At 37.5% G+C, this 19624-nt stretch overlaps 4 protein-coding genes across 10 annotated transcripts in view; 2 read left to right on the forward strand and 2 right to left on the reverse strand.

The window, feature by feature from the left end:
* The window catches only part of LOC112466713 (triple functional domain protein), a 24946-nt gene extending 24047 nt beyond the window's left edge, over positions 1-899 (reverse strand). For all 5 annotated transcript variants that reach the window (XM_025034961.1, XM_025034963.1, XM_025034962.1 and 2 more), the window contains exon 1: positions 691-899. The gene's annotated coding sequence lies outside the window, so the exon portion shown is untranslated. The remainder of the gene's footprint in view (positions 1-690) is intronic.
* Positions 900-5128: 4229 nt separating this feature from the next.
* On the forward strand, positions 5129-6808 carry LOC112466702 (ribosome biogenesis protein BRX1 homolog). Its single transcript, XM_025034942.1, has 4 exons — positions 5129-5358; positions 5621-5897; positions 6036-6391; positions 6491-6808. Exons 1-4 carry the CDS (start codon positions 5263-5265, stop codon positions 6806-6808), a joined length of 1047 nt encoding a protein of 348 aa, XP_024890710.1. The 5' UTR covers positions 5129-5262.
* A 472-nt stretch (positions 6809-7280) lies between these two features.
* LOC112466723 (CTL-like protein 1) lies at positions 7281-13271 on the reverse strand. The gene is made up of 12 exons (XM_025034979.1): positions 13047-13271; positions 12278-12423; positions 11794-12185; positions 11619-11708; positions 10745-10884; positions 10445-10631; positions 10238-10369; positions 10002-10146; positions 9772-9912; positions 9506-9665; positions 9134-9355; positions 7281-9022 (listed from the first exon to the last, which is right to left on the reverse strand). Exons 1-12 carry the CDS (start codon positions 13155-13157, stop codon positions 8867-8869), a joined length of 2022 nt encoding a protein of 673 aa, XP_024890747.1. The 5' UTR covers positions 13158-13271; the 3' UTR covers positions 7281-8866.
* A 987-nt stretch (positions 13272-14258) lies between these two features.
* On the forward strand, positions 14259-19187 carry LOC112466706 (E3 ubiquitin-protein ligase Hakai-like). 3 transcript variants are annotated; one of them, XM_025034952.1, is made up of 6 exons: positions 14259-14325; positions 14600-14794; positions 15264-15367; positions 15852-16163; positions 16584-16772; positions 17309-19187. In XM_025034952.1, exons 3-6 carry the CDS (start codon positions 15266-15268, stop codon positions 18080-18082), a joined length of 1377 nt encoding a protein of 458 aa, XP_024890720.1. In that variant the 5' UTR covers positions 14259-14325; positions 14600-14794; positions 15264-15265; the 3' UTR covers positions 18083-19187. The 3 variants fall into 3 exon arrangements, with proteins under 3 accessions (XP_024890720.1, XP_024890719.1, XP_024890718.1); XM_025034951.1 differs by lacking the exons at positions 14259-14325; positions 14600-14794 and adding an exon at positions 14810-14995 and having other exon boundaries at positions 17309-18127; positions 18453-19187; XM_025034950.1 differs by lacking the exons at positions 14259-14325; positions 14600-14794 and adding an exon at positions 14810-14995.
* The last annotated feature ends 437 nt before the right edge of the window (positions 19188-19624 follow it).

A 19624-nucleotide genomic window follows, 5' to 3' on the forward strand; every position in this document is an offset into this window, starting at 1 on the left:
GAGAGAGAGAAAAACCGTTGTTTGCGGCGTGGGAGTTGCGCACGCGACGTTGATACACGCGTATCGGAACAAGCACGTAACCCGCGTATCCATCCCTCGCGACTCGCGAATCGTCTTCCCCCTCCCCGACCTTTTCCTCCACCTCCTCCTCGCGCGAACCCTCTTTCTACTCTTCTTTTCTTCCTCCTCTCTCTCCCCCTCTCCCCCTCTGTCAAAATACTATCGTTCTCGGACGGCGCTTCTCCTCGTGTGACTCGCACCCACCACCACCCGTGGGAAGGCTAACGGTATACGGAGCACGGAGGGGAAGGCGGCGAACGAGCCCCGCGTGACGGTCGCGCGACCGACAATGGAACGTCACAAGGGAGAGAAAGAGAGAAGTGGACAATCAATCGTCTCACCCCACGGAGATATAGCGGCCTGTCATGGATATATCGGCACTCACTCCGCGAGGCGTTTTCGATCCCCCGTCGCTCTCCCGACGCCGACGTCCCGACGACCGCGCGGTTCTACACGCCGCGGCGAATTGACGTTCAACTCGCGCCTTTACGGTAACTTTTATAATAGCCGTTTCGCTTTTTTATATTTAAACCGCTTTGAGCGAATCGCCAAGTCTCGCGACTTTTTTTGTTCCACGGCGCGTGGTAAACGGAAGAAGAAACTCGTGCGAAAAGCGAGGGGGGAACTCACCTCGGCGAAAAGCTCGTTCGCGACGACCCCGGCGTCCTCGTTCCCCGTCGTCGGTTCCGTGTCAACGGGCACGTATCACTCCGCCGCGCCGGCCTACCGTTCATATTTGTCGTTTCATCAGCGTCCGATGAATCACGGGCGACCGTCACGCGAGTCGAGTTCCGAGATCACCGCTGCCATGTTCGAACGACACGAGACTCTCCAACAGCTTCGCTCAGTCGCTCACCAATACTGGCCCGAGGGGGGCGGGGGGGGGGGGGGGGGACGGCACACGAGTCGCGCGCTCGCGCGACTCCTCCGCGAGGCGTTTACTAGACCTTACGACGCGTCCGCAAGGATTTGCACGCCACGTTAAGGCGAATCCGAATCGCGCGAACGAGCGCGAACAAACTTGGATTTTTTTTTTTTTTCATGCAACAGGGTGATCGTTGGTCTTATCATTGCGCGATTTTTAGAATTTAATTCATAACATAATATTGATTTTATAATTTATATAAATACATACATATCTTTACGATTTGATAAGGCGTAAGCTCACTTTCAAACTTAGTTGGAATCGTTGATTGGTCGGAGTTAATGCAATTTGAAATTCCATATATGAAATTTCATACATATAGGGGTAGAAATCGGAAGATAAAAAAAAGCGCGATTTTTTGAATTTAAATTCGATCGAGGCACAGATTTCTACAAAAGATATATTATTATGATAACGGTACAATCGAAAACACAAAACAGATATAAATTATATTTTATTATATTAAAATCCACTTTGGCCGGTATTCACAATCAGATCTTATATATAAGATCTTCATCTTTTTTTTAGATATTTTGTAGTCGATAAAACGAGTCGTACTAGCGTCTGAAGATAAAACGTGAGACGATCTTAAAGTACAAGATCTGACTACGAATATGAATATGAATACCACTTTGATTTTATATTTTACATAGGCACGTTTTGTTCTGTTTCCCTATTTCGACGAATCGTCATGGTCTTTCTGCGTTAAAATTTCGTTTATACTGTCGCACCACTTCTCGATGTAAAATCCAACTGCAAACGATACTAACAACTTTTTGAGCAGGGCACCGTGCCGCGGACAGTTCAACCAGCGTAAATCCAATTGCGTGTACAATTCGGTTTCCAACATCAGCGCCGTGTGATGCGCGTAACAAACGTTGCTCATATTCGGCCTTAATATCTCGTCGGCACTTTCAAACGTCCTCGTCAAATCATCGTTGCTAACTAATTCAGACTTCGTGACGTCTGTCAGGAGATTTTTACACGTGTCGCATCCTTCGATACGCGAATCGTGTAGGATTTTCGCTGCGATAGAATTGCAGATGCTCAGGTATTCGCGCGTCGCGTCCGAAGGCCTCTCCAGGTCTAACGTTTGCAGATCTTCCGACGAATTGTCGTTGCATTCGCCCTCCTTGCAGATGAACTCTTTTAACGTGAACAACAACGACCCGTCTATTTTATTCTCGCTGGTGTTCTCCACGGTGCGAGGTGACGTCAGATTGTTGATTAACAGCGTTTTAAAGGAACTCTCGAACTCCATGCACGTGGGATTGGTATTCCTCACGCCGAAGGACCTGATCTGCCCGAAGAAATGTCGAAGGCAGTCCTGGTTCAAAATTCGCGGCTTCAGGCATTTGAATTCGTACGCTTTCAAAATTATCCACAATTTGCGCAATCCCCTGACGGTGGTGACCCAATTTTTCAAGATAACCGAATCTCTCAATTGATTCTTGTTCCTTCGATCGACAAACCGCATTCTCTGCAGCCGCTTTACCGCCCTCTCCCAAAACGGAAAGTGCGGACTGTTGTGCGAAATGGCAACTCTTAACGGTTTCTCCGGCTTCAACGTGTGCCCGTTTACGGAATCGAACAATCGGTCGAAGAAAAGTATTATCTCCGCCGTATCCCGTCCCTTCTTTTCCGGCATCTTTAATGGTCCGTAGATCGTATTCACGTATCCTACAAAAGAATATATAAAAAAATAACTCAATAGTCTTAATAATCATATAATCAAGTACGTAATAATTACATTAGGCTCTAGTCTTAATATTAAGTTTGCACAAATACCTTCTAATTTCGTATGGTGGTGTATGAAACCACCCATCGTCGTACTTAAAACCTGTGCGGCGTTCTTAACTTTCTTTTTCTTCATTTTACTTTTTATTATGTGCTCCGCAGTAATTTTCGGCATTAATCGATACATGCTGTGAGTCAAGTCCATGTGATACGCTTGTTCGATGATCTCCCACGACGCAAATTTTCGTTCTTCTCCTTCCTCACAGTCAAACTCGAGATCGTTATTTAATAAATTGTTGCGTATGCCTTTGATGAGATGTGGTGGATCAAATAATGGGATTATGTCTTGCTTTTTTATTGTTATATAACCATCTAAAGAGATATAGGAGATATTATATTTAATATAGTAATTAAAATATAATTATATACGTAATTTAATAAAATAGTAATTGCATAATAAATGTAGCTATAATCTTTATAGGCAATAATCATTTGATAAAAAGCGCACTTACAATATAATTGTCTTCGTTTCTTTTTGAGCCTCGCCGATTCCAATTTCAGCTTATTTATAGCCATGAGATTCCTCTTTCCGTCATTGCACATAAAGGCGACTAAGTGCAATCCACTGTCAATTACAATTTTGGCAACATCTTTGATCCATTCGGCGAGTTGATCAGTTTTTGTCGCACCGTCACAAAAGTAATACGCCAGCGGGAACTTCCATCCACTTTGCACGCCGCGTACCATAAAAATTAACGCATGATCGGCGAATCGCGCTCGTCTCTTACTGCCGAAATCTTCAAAACCAACAATATGCTTCTTCTTCGCGTCGTAGTCCACATGGAGTTGCAACAGCATCTCGTCCCACATTAAAAGACACACCTTGTCTCTCTCCTTCATCAGTCCTACTTGCTTTTTCAGTTGTCGATTTATAAAGTTAATTCGGCCCGGATGAACGTTAACTTTCTGAAGTATAGATCGTAATGTTTGTACGCTGGGCAGATTGAAAACTTGCGTCAAGTATTGGTAACATTTACTGGATTGTTTCATGATAGACAAAGCTGCAATCTTTTCGTCCAGTGTGAAACGTCTATCCTGCAAATAAAATTAGATCAATCCGTCATAAGAGTTTATATATAATCGTCTCATTATACTATAATATAATATTCTACTTACGTACCCTAGGGGCATATTTCGTTGCTCTTATTTGCATTTGAAGAAACGTTTGTTGGACCGGCGTTAATGAAGACAGTAGTTTGTCTATAGCGGCGCTTTTGCTATATTGCTTAGCTTGCTTTATACGTTCGCGAAACGACAACTGCCTCTTTATAACGACCTCTTGCTTCTTTCTTAATATACACGACAACTTGTACAACTTCCACATTTTTGGCGTAAATTTATGAAAGCACTTTCCCTGCAGTAAAGTATGAAGATCTAACAAACTGGGCGTTGAATTTTTCGGCGAGGAAGGCTCCGATTCTAAAGAATCTTCATTTGTCGGAGTACTATTATTTATTGGAGTACTATTGATCATTGGAGCACCATTATTTATTGAAGTACTATTGTCTATTGGAGTACTATTGTCTATTGGAGTACCATTATTTATTGGAGTACTTTGTCGTTCTACTTTAACTTCTACCACAGGATGCTCTTCTATTATTTCTATTATCTCAATTTCTTCAACTTGATCATCAGTCACGCTCGTATCCATTAAGCTCTCGGATTCTATCGTACTCACAGTAATCTCAGTATTATCATTATTTATTTCAGTGTCATTATTATTATTTGTTTCAGTGTTATTACTACCACTATTCGGCAGGTGTAAGGACGGCACAACGCCAGGTTTCAACCTTCGCAATCTGTACATCGCCTCGTAATCGGTATCGGCAAAGTGCCTGTAGCATACGACGCACTTTCTCAATTGCTCGTTGGTCATATCTCGTATTCTCTCCGAATAAACCGCCCTTCTCCACTTGTTCATCATAATGACGTCTTTGGGAAAGGTGTGAGAGGGTAGACTCACCCCGGTGGAACATCCTAAGACGCAGCAGTGTCTACCCATAATCTAACCTAAAACGACAAGTACATTGTTTACCATCTGTTTTGCAATATCGTATATGTCTTATATTAATATTCACATTTATTACAGCCGCGGACAGTGGCAGGATTAATTGCACAGGGCAAAACCGGACAAAACGATGTTGAGTGAAGAAAAACGAGCGAGCGGTCGACGGTCGCATTTAGCGAAGATACACGGGCCAAATAGGTTAGAAACTCCATTTCTTTGTTATTTTATTGGTTTCTTCGCTTGGATCCAGCCAGATCCAGCGAAGAACTGAAGGCAAGAACCAATCATTTTAAAGCATCACCGAGCCGCTTTTTTTGTTAAAACGGTTGGCGGCTCTGTGCAACATGACGAAACTCACGAAACACGTGTAGTGTAGCGTGTAGCTGTACTTTTGAATCCCCTCATTTTGCAGTCAAGAAACTATTATTTTATTTTATTCTGCTCGTTGCTATTTATTTCGTTCATTCTTATAATGACGAAAACATTAAAGAGGAAGCAGAAGGAAGATGTGGAGAAAAAAGCTGAAAAACCGAAAAAGATAACGTCAGATGAACCTGCCACTAAAAAGGTTCTTAACCTATACGTTATTTTTCAATATAGTTTTAACATTGTGCGCTTTTAAATGAACAAAATTATATCTTGTGAAATATATCAACAATTCTTTTGAGCAGCATGTTCAATCAAATCTGTTGAATTAACGGTTCAAAAGGAACAATTAAGATTTGCAATTTGTCTCTTGTTTTCTACAATCTTTTATTATATTTGTGTAAACTTGCACAGATTGGTTTATCAATGACGGAGAAAATTTAAATGATAATTTTTTCCTACAGGCGAAATGGGTCAACAGACAACGGGTATTGGTGTTCGCCACTCGAGGTATCAATCATAGGCATCGACATCTGATGGAGGACTTGAAGAGACTGATGCCGCATCACCGTCCAGAATGCAAGATGGAACGTACCAAGAATTTGCAGGTGGTGAACGAAATGTGCGGGGTGAAGAATTGCAATAAGGCTGTCCTGTTTGAAGGTCGAATGAAGCGAGATCTTTATGTGTGGTTCGCTAATGTTCCCACTGGCCCAAGCGCAAAATTTCTTGTAGAAAATGGTAAATTATATGTATAACTTATTATTATTTAAGTTGCTTAAATATTGTGTATAAATTATTAGTGTTATTGAAATGTGTGTAGATAGATTTTAAAGAATATTGCATAATAATTGTACTTGACTCATTTTTTGTTTGCAGTTTATACAATGGGAGAGCTGAAGATGACGGGAAACTGTTTGAAAGGGACTCGGCCGTTATTGTCATTTGATGAAAATTTTACCACACACGCGCATTACTGTCTCTTGAAGGAGTTGCTGACGCAGATCTTTGGTGTGCCGAATCATCACCCTAAAAGTCAACCGTTCTTCGATCATGTATACACGTTCAGCATTCTGGATAACAGGATATGGTTCCGAAATTTTCAAATTTTAACAGAGGACGGCGCATTAGCCGAAATTGGCCCAAGGTTTGTCTTGAATCCAGTCAAGATATTTAGTGGAAGTTTCGGCAGTGACACTTTGTGGGATAATCCTCATTATATTTCCCCTGCCAAGGTAATTCAACATTTATATTTGTTGAATGCATTATGATTGACTTGTTTTTATTATTTACCTGTAAAATATTATATTTTTGTGTAATTTAAACATTTTCAGTTTCGACAATCATTGACAAAAAAGGCTGCTAATAAGTATAAAAACAGAGTTGAGCAGAAAATGGTGCAACAGGCAACTAAACCTGAGTTATCTTACGCATTTAATCCCACAGATGAGATATTTAAAGGTGATATAATGGAGAAAGCAATAGAAATGGAAGAAAAATTGGAGGATGATAAAAATGAGAACTTGGAAAAGCCTGTAAAAAACAAGGTAAAAAAGATAAAAAAGAAGCCTGTGGTAGCTAAAAAAGTTAAAAAAGTTAAAAAAGGAAAATCTGTAAAATCAAAAGGCTTGAAAAAAAAGAAAATAAAATAAATGTTATGATTTTGTAATATTGCTAATAAAGTACATATATGATAAAATAAATGAGTGTATTGCGTTTTCTTGAATATATTGCAGAATTATTTAATATCTAAATGAATTAAGTAAAATTTAAAATAATTTTAAAATAACAGAAATCTTATTTTTAATTAGTTTTATGTAAGATCTATTTATAAAACAAATGTGTTTAATATTAATTGCGAAATATTGATATCCGTTAAAACTTCTGTTATGAAGGAAGAAATAATTTTTCAGATCTATCTCTATGTCTTGTTATTCATTATAAGAAAATAATACAAATGAAAAATTTTTCCAGTTTTTACTTTATTCATATAATATTGTATAATTTCATGAAGATTAACTGAATAATTTTGTAGTATATTATTCACACACACACACACACACACACACACACACACAAAATATGTAAAATATAATAAACTTTAAATTTTCTTTTCTTGAGAGAGAAAAATACTGTTCCCGCAAATCCTTCAGATACTTGATAATTAAACGATTCAAAACTAAAAATTTTTCTTCAATCACGACCATGTATCTTATGCATAATATTAGAGAAAAATAAACTTTCTCAGAGAGAGAGAGAGTATTAGTACAGTTGCTTAATATCGATGATGTAAAATATTAATACCGTTGAATATTTAGAATATGTTGAATCATATTATTTTGTACTTTGTTATTAATATACCATGTTTATTAACACAAATTCATATATCAATCTAAAGGATTTTAAATATATCTTAGAAACTTAGTGATATACATATATATTTTTAGTTTATCTCATACAAGTACCTGCTTAATACATTTTATTAAAATAGCTTAAAATATTTTGTACATCAAAATATGAAAGCCTCTTATTATCTAGGTGTGAATTTTTTTGGTCTTTATTTTTAAAAAATGTCTGGAAGGAATGATGGTTGTGTAAAGTTTAGAAAATAGATTTTCCATTTGCAATGAGCAGATGAGCAATTTTGATTTCATCAGCATAATGGATAATCCACATCTTACATGTAGAAAATTCCTTGAACTACACATAATTGCACTTATTGTTAGCTGCATTCAAATGCATATTGCCTTGTAATAATTGTACTTTCTTTATAACATTGACTTGCACTTGCTTCTTTTGTATGTGCACTTAAAATCTAAAAATATTAGTTCTTATTTTCTTATTACAACAATTCTTAAGACACAGAGTTTTCAGCTTGTGCAATGGCACTTTGATGATACAAAGTTTAGAAAAGATATAAATCTAATCTATACTTTGTTCATCAATTCGATATTCAGTATCGAATAAAACATACATTCCATAAAATGAAAAATTCTTATAAAATATAATCGTAGTCTAATCTCTTCAATGATTCTAGTGATTATTATAAGATATTTAGTATTTTAAAGTCTGGCAGTTAAATCAAAAGTTGGCGCTAAGTACAAGCTGATTGGAAACAATTGGAAATCTCAAAGTGAGCAACTAATTGACGCCGTATTAGTTCTCATTTTATATCAAATAGTAAGTCACTTACGATTACGAGATTTTTGCGTGCGAATCAAGATTGCCTAAACATCTTTGAGATAGCAAAAGTATAACAATAATTCAAAAAATTCTGGCTTGTCGCAAAAAAAGACCTGTAGTCTTAAGAGATGAACGTTCATACTTTAAACATCATGAGAAGAAAATATTATAATACAAATTACAATATTATGAAATTATGCACAATTTGATGAAAGTATTAAATATATTTCGCTTTATATTATTGTTATCCATATATATTTCGTAATATATTAAAAATATTTTATGAACGATCATATCTTCACATGATTTAAATATCTCTAAGCATTATAAAAACAACTTTCGAGACAGGTTTTTATAAAGTTATTTGTATAGCAATACAAATATTGCACGCGTGAATGTCGAAAGGAATGTACTCTTATTAGTTCTTATTAGATGTACGAGTGATAAAATGCAAAAGTATTCTATCGTACTAAAAAAAATGTGTGTAAAAATGTGTATAAAAAAGATACGTCTAAAGTATCAGATACTTATTCGTTCATCGGTGTCATTTCGTGAGACTGTTGTCCGTTTGTATTGCTGCTAGAGGCTCCGATTTGTGCTAACGCAGACTGACGCCACTTTCCATTTTCACCGTTTAAATTCTTATCCTCGCATACACATAAGAACAGTGTGTCGATAACGGTCTATAATAACAAATTAATTTATTATAAAAGGTCTTAGTTGATAAATCATTCTCATATACATAAGAAAATGTATCGACAAACATATCATGTTTATGTATGTATTTGACTCACCTCGTAAAGGGAAATTATACAATGAGCAATGAAAAATGAAAAAACGCAAACGATAAAAATCGGAATAGCGTAAAAATGTAGCTCAGGATCTTGTCTCATGAAAAGTAATGCGACGCTTCCGGTTGCAGCTGTAACGAAACACTTTCCCAGGAACAATATAAAATCGCCGAATCCATTGATCACTGCTATTTGAAGAGCATTACTGACGAGTGTTGTAAAAGCCTGGAAAAAAATAAATAAATTTACAAATATAAAAAAATTTATAAACATCTCATTATATTGATAAAATGTGTATATTATTCTATTATAAAGAGTATTATATCTGTTACTTCTTTCTACTCTTTATAAATATAAAATCTTTATAGAACGTACTATTCTGGCCGCATTACAAAAGTGGGTACCCTCTATAGCAACAACGGTGTACGCATTGTGATTCATGTATCGAATGAATTTCTCTAGACAGTAGAAACAGCAAATACAGGCTTTTAAACCACACTGAGCGCATGGGGACGTTTCCTTAGTTTTTTCGAATCTGTAAAATAAACGATGATGTGTACTCAAGAATCTAATCAATGATCGAAAGATCCTTGGTGGGAAGCAAGAGCATCACTTGGATCTTTTTTTATGGAGAAACTTACTTGGCGTGCAGATACGTTAAAATCAATCTTGGCAATTTAAAAATGGTTATCAAAAGTGATCCACACGCCACAGAGCCCATATGATAGCAGACTAAATGTCCTATGGATGAACATACTGGATATGAGCTGCTGTTTTTACCTCTAATAAAAGAAATTGGTCATTATTAAAGTATAAGTAAAAAAAAAGGAGTCTTACATAATTCTATCATCAATATGTTGTAAAATATTACCTAAAATACCAGTGGGCAACGGAACCCGATATTACCATGACTTGACATCCAACAATAAATTCTGATATCCATATTAGTCCTATAAGATACACCCACCACATGTATTTCACCCAAGTCGCATCAACGTATTCCACGAGAGTAAAAGCTGAAATGTTTAATAATATATTTTATTTGACTATCTGTGTAAATTCTGTATAAGACACATACATGTGTATATATATGTCAAGACACATTACTTTTGAAAGAATCAAGAGAAAAATCTATTTTTTTCTCCTCAATTAATGGAGCCTTGTCACCAATCAGGCTTAAGTTTACAGGATCAAATATAGTATTTTTGTACATTTGCACTGACTTTGTCTCAGGATAATCTATAAAAAAGCATAGAGAATTAATTTTTGGTCATAAAATAAGCTTGTTTTCTTTAAATACTATAAAATACCTACTTGCTGTTGCAAGACAAAGAATTACAAATACCCAGAAGGCAAAAAATAGTATCAAAGATATAAATGTTAAGATTGGTTGGAAAAATAAACCAGGTAATTCTTTTAAACATTTTGCACTTTCTTTAAATAGTACCGCCATAAAGCTGATGCGTTTGCGTAATATACATGAAAGAAATAATAAAATAACCTGCAAAATAAAAAAAGATTATTATGACAGAGAAAGAGAAAAAATTTTATTATTTTATTATTATTTATAATAAAATATATCTTTCTTTTTTTATTATAAAATGTCACACTTACAGTGATAATAGTAGCGATAATGGAAAATGCGAGAAATGCTCTTTCATTTCTTACAGCTTCTTCGAGAAGTTCATTTTGATCAGTTTTGTCCAAGGTTTTCTTAATATCAACATATGTCAGCCATAAAAGAATTGTGCCAGCTATAATATAATACTTTTTTGTAATAAAATTTGTATGACAATTTTTATGTACAGTCGCCGCCAATGATTCCTTTCCTGGGATAAGGGGGGAACATAAGAATACCTCAGGAAAGGAATCATTGGCGGCGACTGTACAATGATAATTTACATGTGTGTAAATATATAAGTAATCTAAAAAAAGATAAATACATAAATAGCTATTTTTACAATAATCTCATAATTTATAAACTAAGTTTTACATCAATTTATATTCCACAAACTAATTTTTTACATTATAAAGATACAGATATAAATATGTCTATGTAGCATCTATGTACATTCTCAAAACTAGAGAATAAAATTAATAACGTTATATTATAATCAAAGCTATTGTAAAGTATCAAATTCTCTAAGTACTACATGTGAATTTCCAAGTTTAAGTGGATAGCTAAATTTACTTCTATATTTGTTTAACCAACAATCATTAATCAGTAATAAGTATACAATATTTAAGCAATTTACTATACAATTTTATAATAATTTGTAAAAATATTATCTTGATAAACCTCTTTCTCGCTTTAATTCTTCAATTCCTTTCTGCGAAAAGCGCACATATTATCTATTGATGTATTTATTCACAACATTGTTGCTGCAAGCATCATACATTTACATGCTTAATTTATGAATGTATACATATTTATCGAAAAGAAAGAGAGAGCTAGATTATATTAATATTTTTCTAAAATGTAACTCACCTACGCTAGCAATGCTTACAAGTACGATTATAATCCACGTTACAATACTTGCCAATAAATGAAAGATGGCTATTGTAAAGAGAGATAAAACTGGAAGAAAAAGATTAAGTAAGTATATACCCTGTATACAGTTTGTATATATCCATTGTCATGCGATAATATGCTAGATTCCTACCACAGGCGAGAAAAGATAACGCCAGAATTTGCCTCCAGGTTTTATATATGTCTCCCAAAACCTGTTCGATAACATCCCACGAGTTGATTAAGCCGTATAAATTTGAGATTATCGTCTCGCTCACTTCCTTCACCGCCCTAGGGATACATCGATTCAAAACGGGCGTGCTGGGATAAACCGGTCGCTCAGGGCAAGATCCGTTCTTGAATATACTACTCTCGCTGTTGCACGCGCTGAAATTACTGCCCGGTCTATCGTGGCACAGCTGCGATCCCGTCTCTTTGTAAAATTGACAGATGTCTTCCATCTTGGACAAAATTCTGTCGGGGCATTTCTTCACGCAAATCTTCAATGACTGCGTGACATTCATTATATCCAGGAAGAACAAGTATCTGTGGAATGTGACATAATATGCATTTTCAGAGGTATTGTTGCAGGAATAAATGCTCTGGATAAATTAGGAGGAATTGTATGAGACACTGACGGCTTGTCGCTGGTGTCTTGCCCGGAAAGCTCCATGCTACCAAACTTTGGATTATTCTTCATGCCGCACGTGTTCCCGAAACTGTCGTATCCATTTATGAGCCGCACAGGATTACCGTAGACTATAGCAAAGGCAGCAATCAAGATCTGCGGGTAAATAAATTATCGCGTTAAATTGTGAACTCCAAAGGGTTTATTTATAAAAGCCAAAAATCGCAATAAGCAAAGTGCCTCTTTCTAAATGGAACTACAATTTAAGAATGCTAAACTGTCACACGTCATCACTTTCAATTATCTCTGATTTTGATAACAACTACATCCAATGAGTAAACATTAACGTCAGCAGTTTGCCAGCAAATTCAAGCAGAAATTGCAGCAAATTAGGCTCAGGCTGATTACAGAAAGCTTGGGTTCCAATGACGGGCATTGTTGACATAATGTAACAATAACAGACTGACAACAGAATCTGTTGAATGCAGATTTTCTGATCTGTTAAGCAAGTACTTTAAAAAATCTACTTGATTTCCACTGTCCTATTTTGTTGACAAATTTCTGCCAGCACTCTGCTGTCTCTATGTCAAAAATCCTGCATTTTCGTTAATAAATTTGTAATGAACGATTTACAGAATCTATTCTCGATAGACCTAGCTGTCTAAAAAAACAAATCAGAAGGCTCAGGCTGCAGATGCGTCTCCTCTACGCGAAGAAGAAAAGAGGCAGAAACGAATGCGTGGCATATTAGGCGTGTGTAGCGTCAACTGTGTAGGTACCATGAGAAACCAGAACGCTACGAAGAGGCAAAGCCAAACGACGTCCGTGCATCCCCGCACCCGCGTCGGCTCGGCCCGCTCCTCGTTCTTGCTACCGGCGCAGCAGGACATCCTTTCCGTCTGTTTACCACCACTGCACCACCACGTTCAACAAGCAGCTAAGGCACTTGTCCCCGCGGAGTCGGTTATTGTTGCCGCCGCGCGCGTCCCTTTTGATTCACCGTGACCGTGGAGTACAACGCCCAGTGCCGTAGCCGTTAGGCGTCGGTCGTAAAGGAGCCCCTCCCAAGACCGCGGCTGATTCCGGCTGATTCGACCGGCAGAATTTGCTCGCGGCGAAATTTCTGAATATATATATATATATAGTTCGCTGTCCGTCTAATCTAGGGGTTCCCACGGTCATTATAAAGATTTTAATATTATAATAGCGGCCCCCTCTTGATAAAAAAGGGCGGGAATTCCTTATAGTTTAATCTAATTCTTTCATGCGTCAAAGAATTAATAATTTTATTAACTAAGTACTGCAAGTGTAACTTGACGAGTCAATCGCCGACTAGATTAATCGGAGCTCGCCGCAAAGCTGAATTCTTAACTGATTCGAACAACGCGTAAAAGAATATAAGATCGGAACTGGAAAGCTCCAGTTTTATTATCTCCTTGTGGCGGGCGCCGTAGTCGCTGCGGACGGCCATGCGGGCCGCGTTCCGGCGTAGTATCGTTTCCACGGCAACGAACGCACACGTCACATGGAGATAAACATTTCAATGAATGGCTGTCGCTGTCAGTTTGATTGTCGGAGTTCTCTGTCTTGCGCATGCGCGACGCAACGGTGACAGGCTGACAGGTAATGGGTTTTTAAAGGAGATGATTATTGAAGCTTCTTGTAGAAGCGAAGTTGACATAATCGGCAGATTTATTCTCACGTTTATAAAAGAGGTTGACTGAAGAATGAGAGTCGAAAGGATTGGGAAAAAACGTAATACCATGCCCCATCAGAGACAGATATTCAAGGTAGAAGAGGAAGAAGGCAGCTAATTTGCTTGCCGGTTAATTCTCGCCGAACAAATATACATATATTAAACAAAATAAGTATTGACTTAATTATCACTAATTCTTTGTTTGTTAATTTATGTTATAAATAATTTTTTTTTTAATTTACAACGCTTATGAAAGGTTAATTGAAGAACAAAAGTTGAAAGGATTAGGAAAGCGTAATGCCACGTCCCGACCAGAGACAGATATCCAAGGAAGAAGAGGAAGGAGGCAGTTAATTTGCTTGGTGATTATCTCAACAAATGTATATTGAACAAAATAAGCATCGACTTGACTAATCACCACATTGTTGATTTATGTTATAAATAACATTGGTTTTAATTTAATAGTAATAATGATATATTTTAGTTTAACAATAATGACGTGTATAATTAATCATATATATTTTTTAAATATTTTATTAACGTAATGGAAATTCCAAAAACACAAAGTATATTTTTGTCAGAAAATGGAAATCGATACGTTGTCAATAAGAATGCACTATACGTTCTAACAATAAGGGTGGCTGTTATATTTGAATGAAAGTACTTCGGTGATGTCACGTTCGATGCTCATGCGCGAGAAAGGCGGCCCATCTATCAACACTGATCGCGCCGTTCGGCCGCACGGATCGCCGACGGCATGTTGTGAAAACATTGTTATTTGGCGGCTCTAGGCGAAACAAACCCACCCGTTTTAATCGTCAAACTCCAGTTGTGAGTATCGCCATTTACAGTCACCGTCTCGCCCTACCACGAAACGTCGCCTTTGTCCTCGAGAAGCGCCCGGATAACCGTCTGGAACGTAACCTAAACGCTTCGCTCGAGGCACGGATTACCGTGCCAGGAATTCGATTCTTTTCCGAGGGAGAAGCTGGATTGGCGACATGAAAATTATTTCTGACTCAGATTCCGAATGTACATTTCATCGTTCTCAATTTAAAATTTCCAAACGTTATTTTCTTCTAATCGTTGAAAATTTGTGTGCGTAGCTTACTCGCGTTTCGTTGATTAGCTATAAATGATGCACGAATAAATTATTAGTGACTATCCCCTTCTATTTCTAACGATGAATTTTTATAGAAGTTCAACATTGTCTTTGTAAAAAAAAAAATTGATCCGTTGTGATATTAAAGCATATAGCAATCTGATAACAATGGAATCAAGTATAATGTATTGATTTCAGCGATGGAAGAGAATGGAAGTAAGAGAATGAGGGGCAGATCTCGCGGTCGAGCTCGTGGACGTACCCGGGGTCGGACCAGAGGAAGATCCAAGAAGCCAGTTAAGGTAAATCAGTCTAAAAAATACGCTGTTAACCTTTAGACCGCCGGCATTTGATGAGCTTTAATCCTCTTAGAAAGTCCTCAAATTGTTGTGCTTATATCTTATATATAACATATACAAAGTTCCGATCATACGTAGAGCCTATATTTAGGCTTTCCGGCGGTCTAAAGGTTAAATGTTGCGCCCAAAGATCAGTATTCATTCATTTCAATGGCGCAACAGTCCGGAGTCGGACCTAGGGCCTCCCTCAAAGTCATGTGCTTGTGGTGCGCACACAGTTTGTACACAAGCACATGGGACCTACACATGGGTTTAACGCCGAATCTGACGGTCTCTTTTCTCTTGTCAATATTGTTTTTCTATACAGCCGACTTTTTTTAATGGATTTACATAATAAATAATAGACATTACGTTTTCAATCGAATTCAATATTGTACCAACAATAATTCGATATTGTATAATATTGATGCATTGAAATTGCTTGTAGGTTATCGAAAGTGATGATGAAGACACTCCACAGCAAGCAGAGGACAACTCCGTGGAAACAGTTGGTGGTGAGCAGGACGAACATGAACCTCCCGTGGCTCAGCAACCCTCTCTCGAGCAACAGTTTGACTTGGAGGCTGATATATCACAGCTGGAAGCACCGACTTTCACGACTATCAACCGTGGTCCACCTGAGCCGATGCTGCGTCTGAGATGGGATCATCGAGTGAATCTTATAGGAGAGAAAGTATTGAATCCTATGATACATTGCTGTGACAAATGTTTGAAGCCTATACTCATCTATGGCCGCATGGTACGTTTGTCATTAAAGTGGTATTTATATTACTAAGGAATTTATATTTCTTGCATTAAATCTTATTGAAATATGATTAAAGCCCCTTGCACAATAGGCGATAGTGATAGCGATAGCGACAGCGATAAAGTTGCCGACAAAGGTATAGCTTTGTCGGCAATCTTGTCGCTGTCGCTATCGCTATCGCCTATTGTGCAAAGGGCTTAACGGATGTGTTCCCTAATAAAATAACCATTCGCTACTCCTTTACTTGCAATCTGCTTCACACCGAGATATATGGGATGAGGATCGGGATCAAATCCGGAAGCCGTCAATTATGAGTCGATCGCTCTCACGCGCAACCATCCCATATTTCTCGTTAAATTAACCCCTAATAGTTCCTAATTATTGCTCCTAATGAATCTGTATTTAATTTTTCAGATACCTTGCAAACATGTTTTCTGCCTGTCTTGTGCTAAGAGAGAGGACAAAGTCTGTCCTCGTTGCATGGAGAAGGTATCTAGAGTGGAGCAAACCGGTCTGGGTACTGTATTCATGTGTACACATGGCGGAACAAGATACGGAAATGCTGGATGCAGGAGGACGTATCTTAGCCAACGGGATTTACAGGTAAATGAATATCGATAAAATTGCACATTAAACGCGCAGGAATGTTTGTATATAATACATAATTAATAATTAACGATGTAAAATTTGAACTTAAAAATATTGTTACATTCAAAATTTTTGGTATTTACTCGCGACGAATAAGATTCAAAGAATCAACAATCTTTGTAACACAGCAGAGCACTATTTGTAACTCGAAACAAAATACGAGAATTAATAGGTAAATTATTAGAGCTGTTCGTAGCAAATCCGAAAGTCGCGCTAAATCAATTCAAACTCCAAGATGATTCTTTATTTATCATTTAACTATCTTAGGCTACGGTCAATTGCTGCTACAAATGCTATAAAGCGTATATTTTTTTTGTTCTGATTGATCAATCAAATATTTCGAAGCGTTTATCGTATCAAGTGGACCGTAGCTCTAGAAACGATCTTTCTTCGTATAACAAGAATATGTTATATTTTTAATAATAATGTTATATAAGATACAATAATGTTATGTCAGAAGAAGTGTAATTAAAATTTAATTTGTTGTATAGGCTCATATTAATCATCGACATATATCGGCACCACCCCAACCGGTCCAAGGGATGCAGGTCGATCCTCCGCAATATGTACACACCAAACCAGAGATGGAGTCGCAGCTAACAAAGGTGTCCTCCGTTCAGATGCAGAACACGCGGCTTAAATCCGTGCAATCTCACATGGTTCAACCGATCATGGGTAACGATCCTCGTGTGAATTCACTGGTGAGTCAGCCAACGTTAGAGCAACATCGGCAACAGCATAGGCAGCAGCAACAGCAACAGCAGCAGCAGCAACAGCAACAAGCGATGATGTCAATGCAAAGTTACGCGCAAAGCACTGCGCCGCCACCGCCGCCTTCGAGTAACGCCCCTATGCGGACCAATCTCATCACTGTGCCGATCCAGGATACGTCGTCTCTAGCCACGCACGATCTTCACGCGCAACAGAGTCATCATTATTATTCGACGCCACCGCCCCCGCCTCCGCCGCCACCACCGCCAGTCAATTACGGCGGTTATAATGTGCCACCACCGGTGTCACAGCCGACACAACAGTACTATCCACAGCCGCAGCATCCCACTCAGGTGTCCTATGTGCCGCCACCGCCGCCGCCGCAGCAGCAACAACAGTACGTATCGTCGGCACCGACCTCCATACGACCATCGCCTACTGGTTATATACAGGACCCTCAATACGGTCCACCACCGTCTCAGCATTCTCAGCAACAACCGCCACCGCCACCGCAGCCACAATGGTCACAACATCAACAGCAGTTTTATAGATAAAAAAGACGAGAGTGTCGCTGGCTCAGTGGTAAAGACGTGAAAGACGTGAGTTTGATTCTCAATCCTGTCTCATATATATTTCTAAGTGGAAAAATATGTTCCCGTTGAAATAAGTAATAGGTTTCAAAAATAAACTCAAGATTATTTGATTTGATTTTGTTAATTCCGTGCTCTTTTAAAGGGATCTGATAATCCCAATAAAGTGGAAAGAAAAAAGAAAAAAAACAATTATATTTGTAATAAACGTGCTTTGAACTTTAATAATTCCTTTATGAAGAAAAATTTGGAAATTATATAGAAATGTATGTAATTTCCTAATATATTTATAATGTACAATGATTTAGATAACGGGGTGACTAATTAATTGCAGGAACAATACTTAACACATTAATGGATTATGTCTCAACTGCAAAGCGATCCTCGGAAATCCTTGAAATCGCTCTTCCACAGCGGGCATATATATGACAAAGATAATATGTCAACTCTTCAATCTGATCTTCGGTAAAGTTGGATTCGTTGTAGATGCATCTGTATTTTGTAGGCCTGTTTGTAGGCCTACCCTGAATACTAGCATGAGATACAAGATAAAGATCAATGTGCTCTGGATGGGTAATAGTCTAAATAGTCGTGTCGAAAATTGTACCCGCTTTCACGTTATAATTTCTTGTGTCCTCGGTGTCACTCATATTGGTGGACTTAGGGAAGTGTCTCTTCTGAACAATCAAGCAATTAATTTCAATATTACTGCCGCGAGTGAATTTATTAAAAACGATGACAGCTTTTTTTAATAGCTCCTATTTCGTAATACATAACTTGTGGAAGTTGCCCCTCGCTGAGTCCGTCTCGATAATAAACGATTCTCTTTGGACAACATTTTGTATCCTGCAGATAGACTCCAAGTTGTGTTAGTATTATTTCTTCAAGATCTAAAATCATTTCTTCTTTGGGTTGTTGAAGTCTACGTGCAACATTATATCGGAAAGCTGATTTATCTCTATTTGCAGCAACCGCTGCTATAGATGGTGAATCTTTAGAATCGGGAGACGGATGAGTCACGTCGGCGCCAACAAGCACACAAGGATATTTTTTGTTCAGACATGCTGGCATTCTATCAAATATGTGAATATTGAATCATAGAAATGATGACTATTACCCATCCAGAGCACATTGATTTTTATCTTGTATCACATGCGAGTATTCAGGGTACAGCGAGGCCTACAAAATACAGATGCATCTATTATCACGCCTATGTGTGTATATACATATAAACAATATCAGTTATTTTTGTATTTCAATACTCTACATTATAAACATATTGTAAAATTGAAATGTCTCTTATCATAGAGTATATGTTGTATAAGCGTTTAAACTTAAAGCTATAATTGTGTCATTTAAAAATTTCGAGAATCTACAATTTTTCGCAGATGTGTATATATATATATATATATATATATATATATATACACACACACACACACATACATACATACATACATATATATGCAGCTTCAATGATATAACGATATAGCTCAAGGATCAGAT

Source organism: Temnothorax curvispinosus, unplaced genomic scaffold, assembly GCF_003070985.1.
Source record: "Temnothorax curvispinosus isolate PA1 unplaced genomic scaffold, ASM307098v1 QBEX01016509.1, whole genome shotgun sequence".
Classification (NCBI taxonomy): domain Eukaryota; kingdom Metazoa; phylum Arthropoda; class Insecta; order Hymenoptera; family Formicidae; genus Temnothorax; species Temnothorax curvispinosus.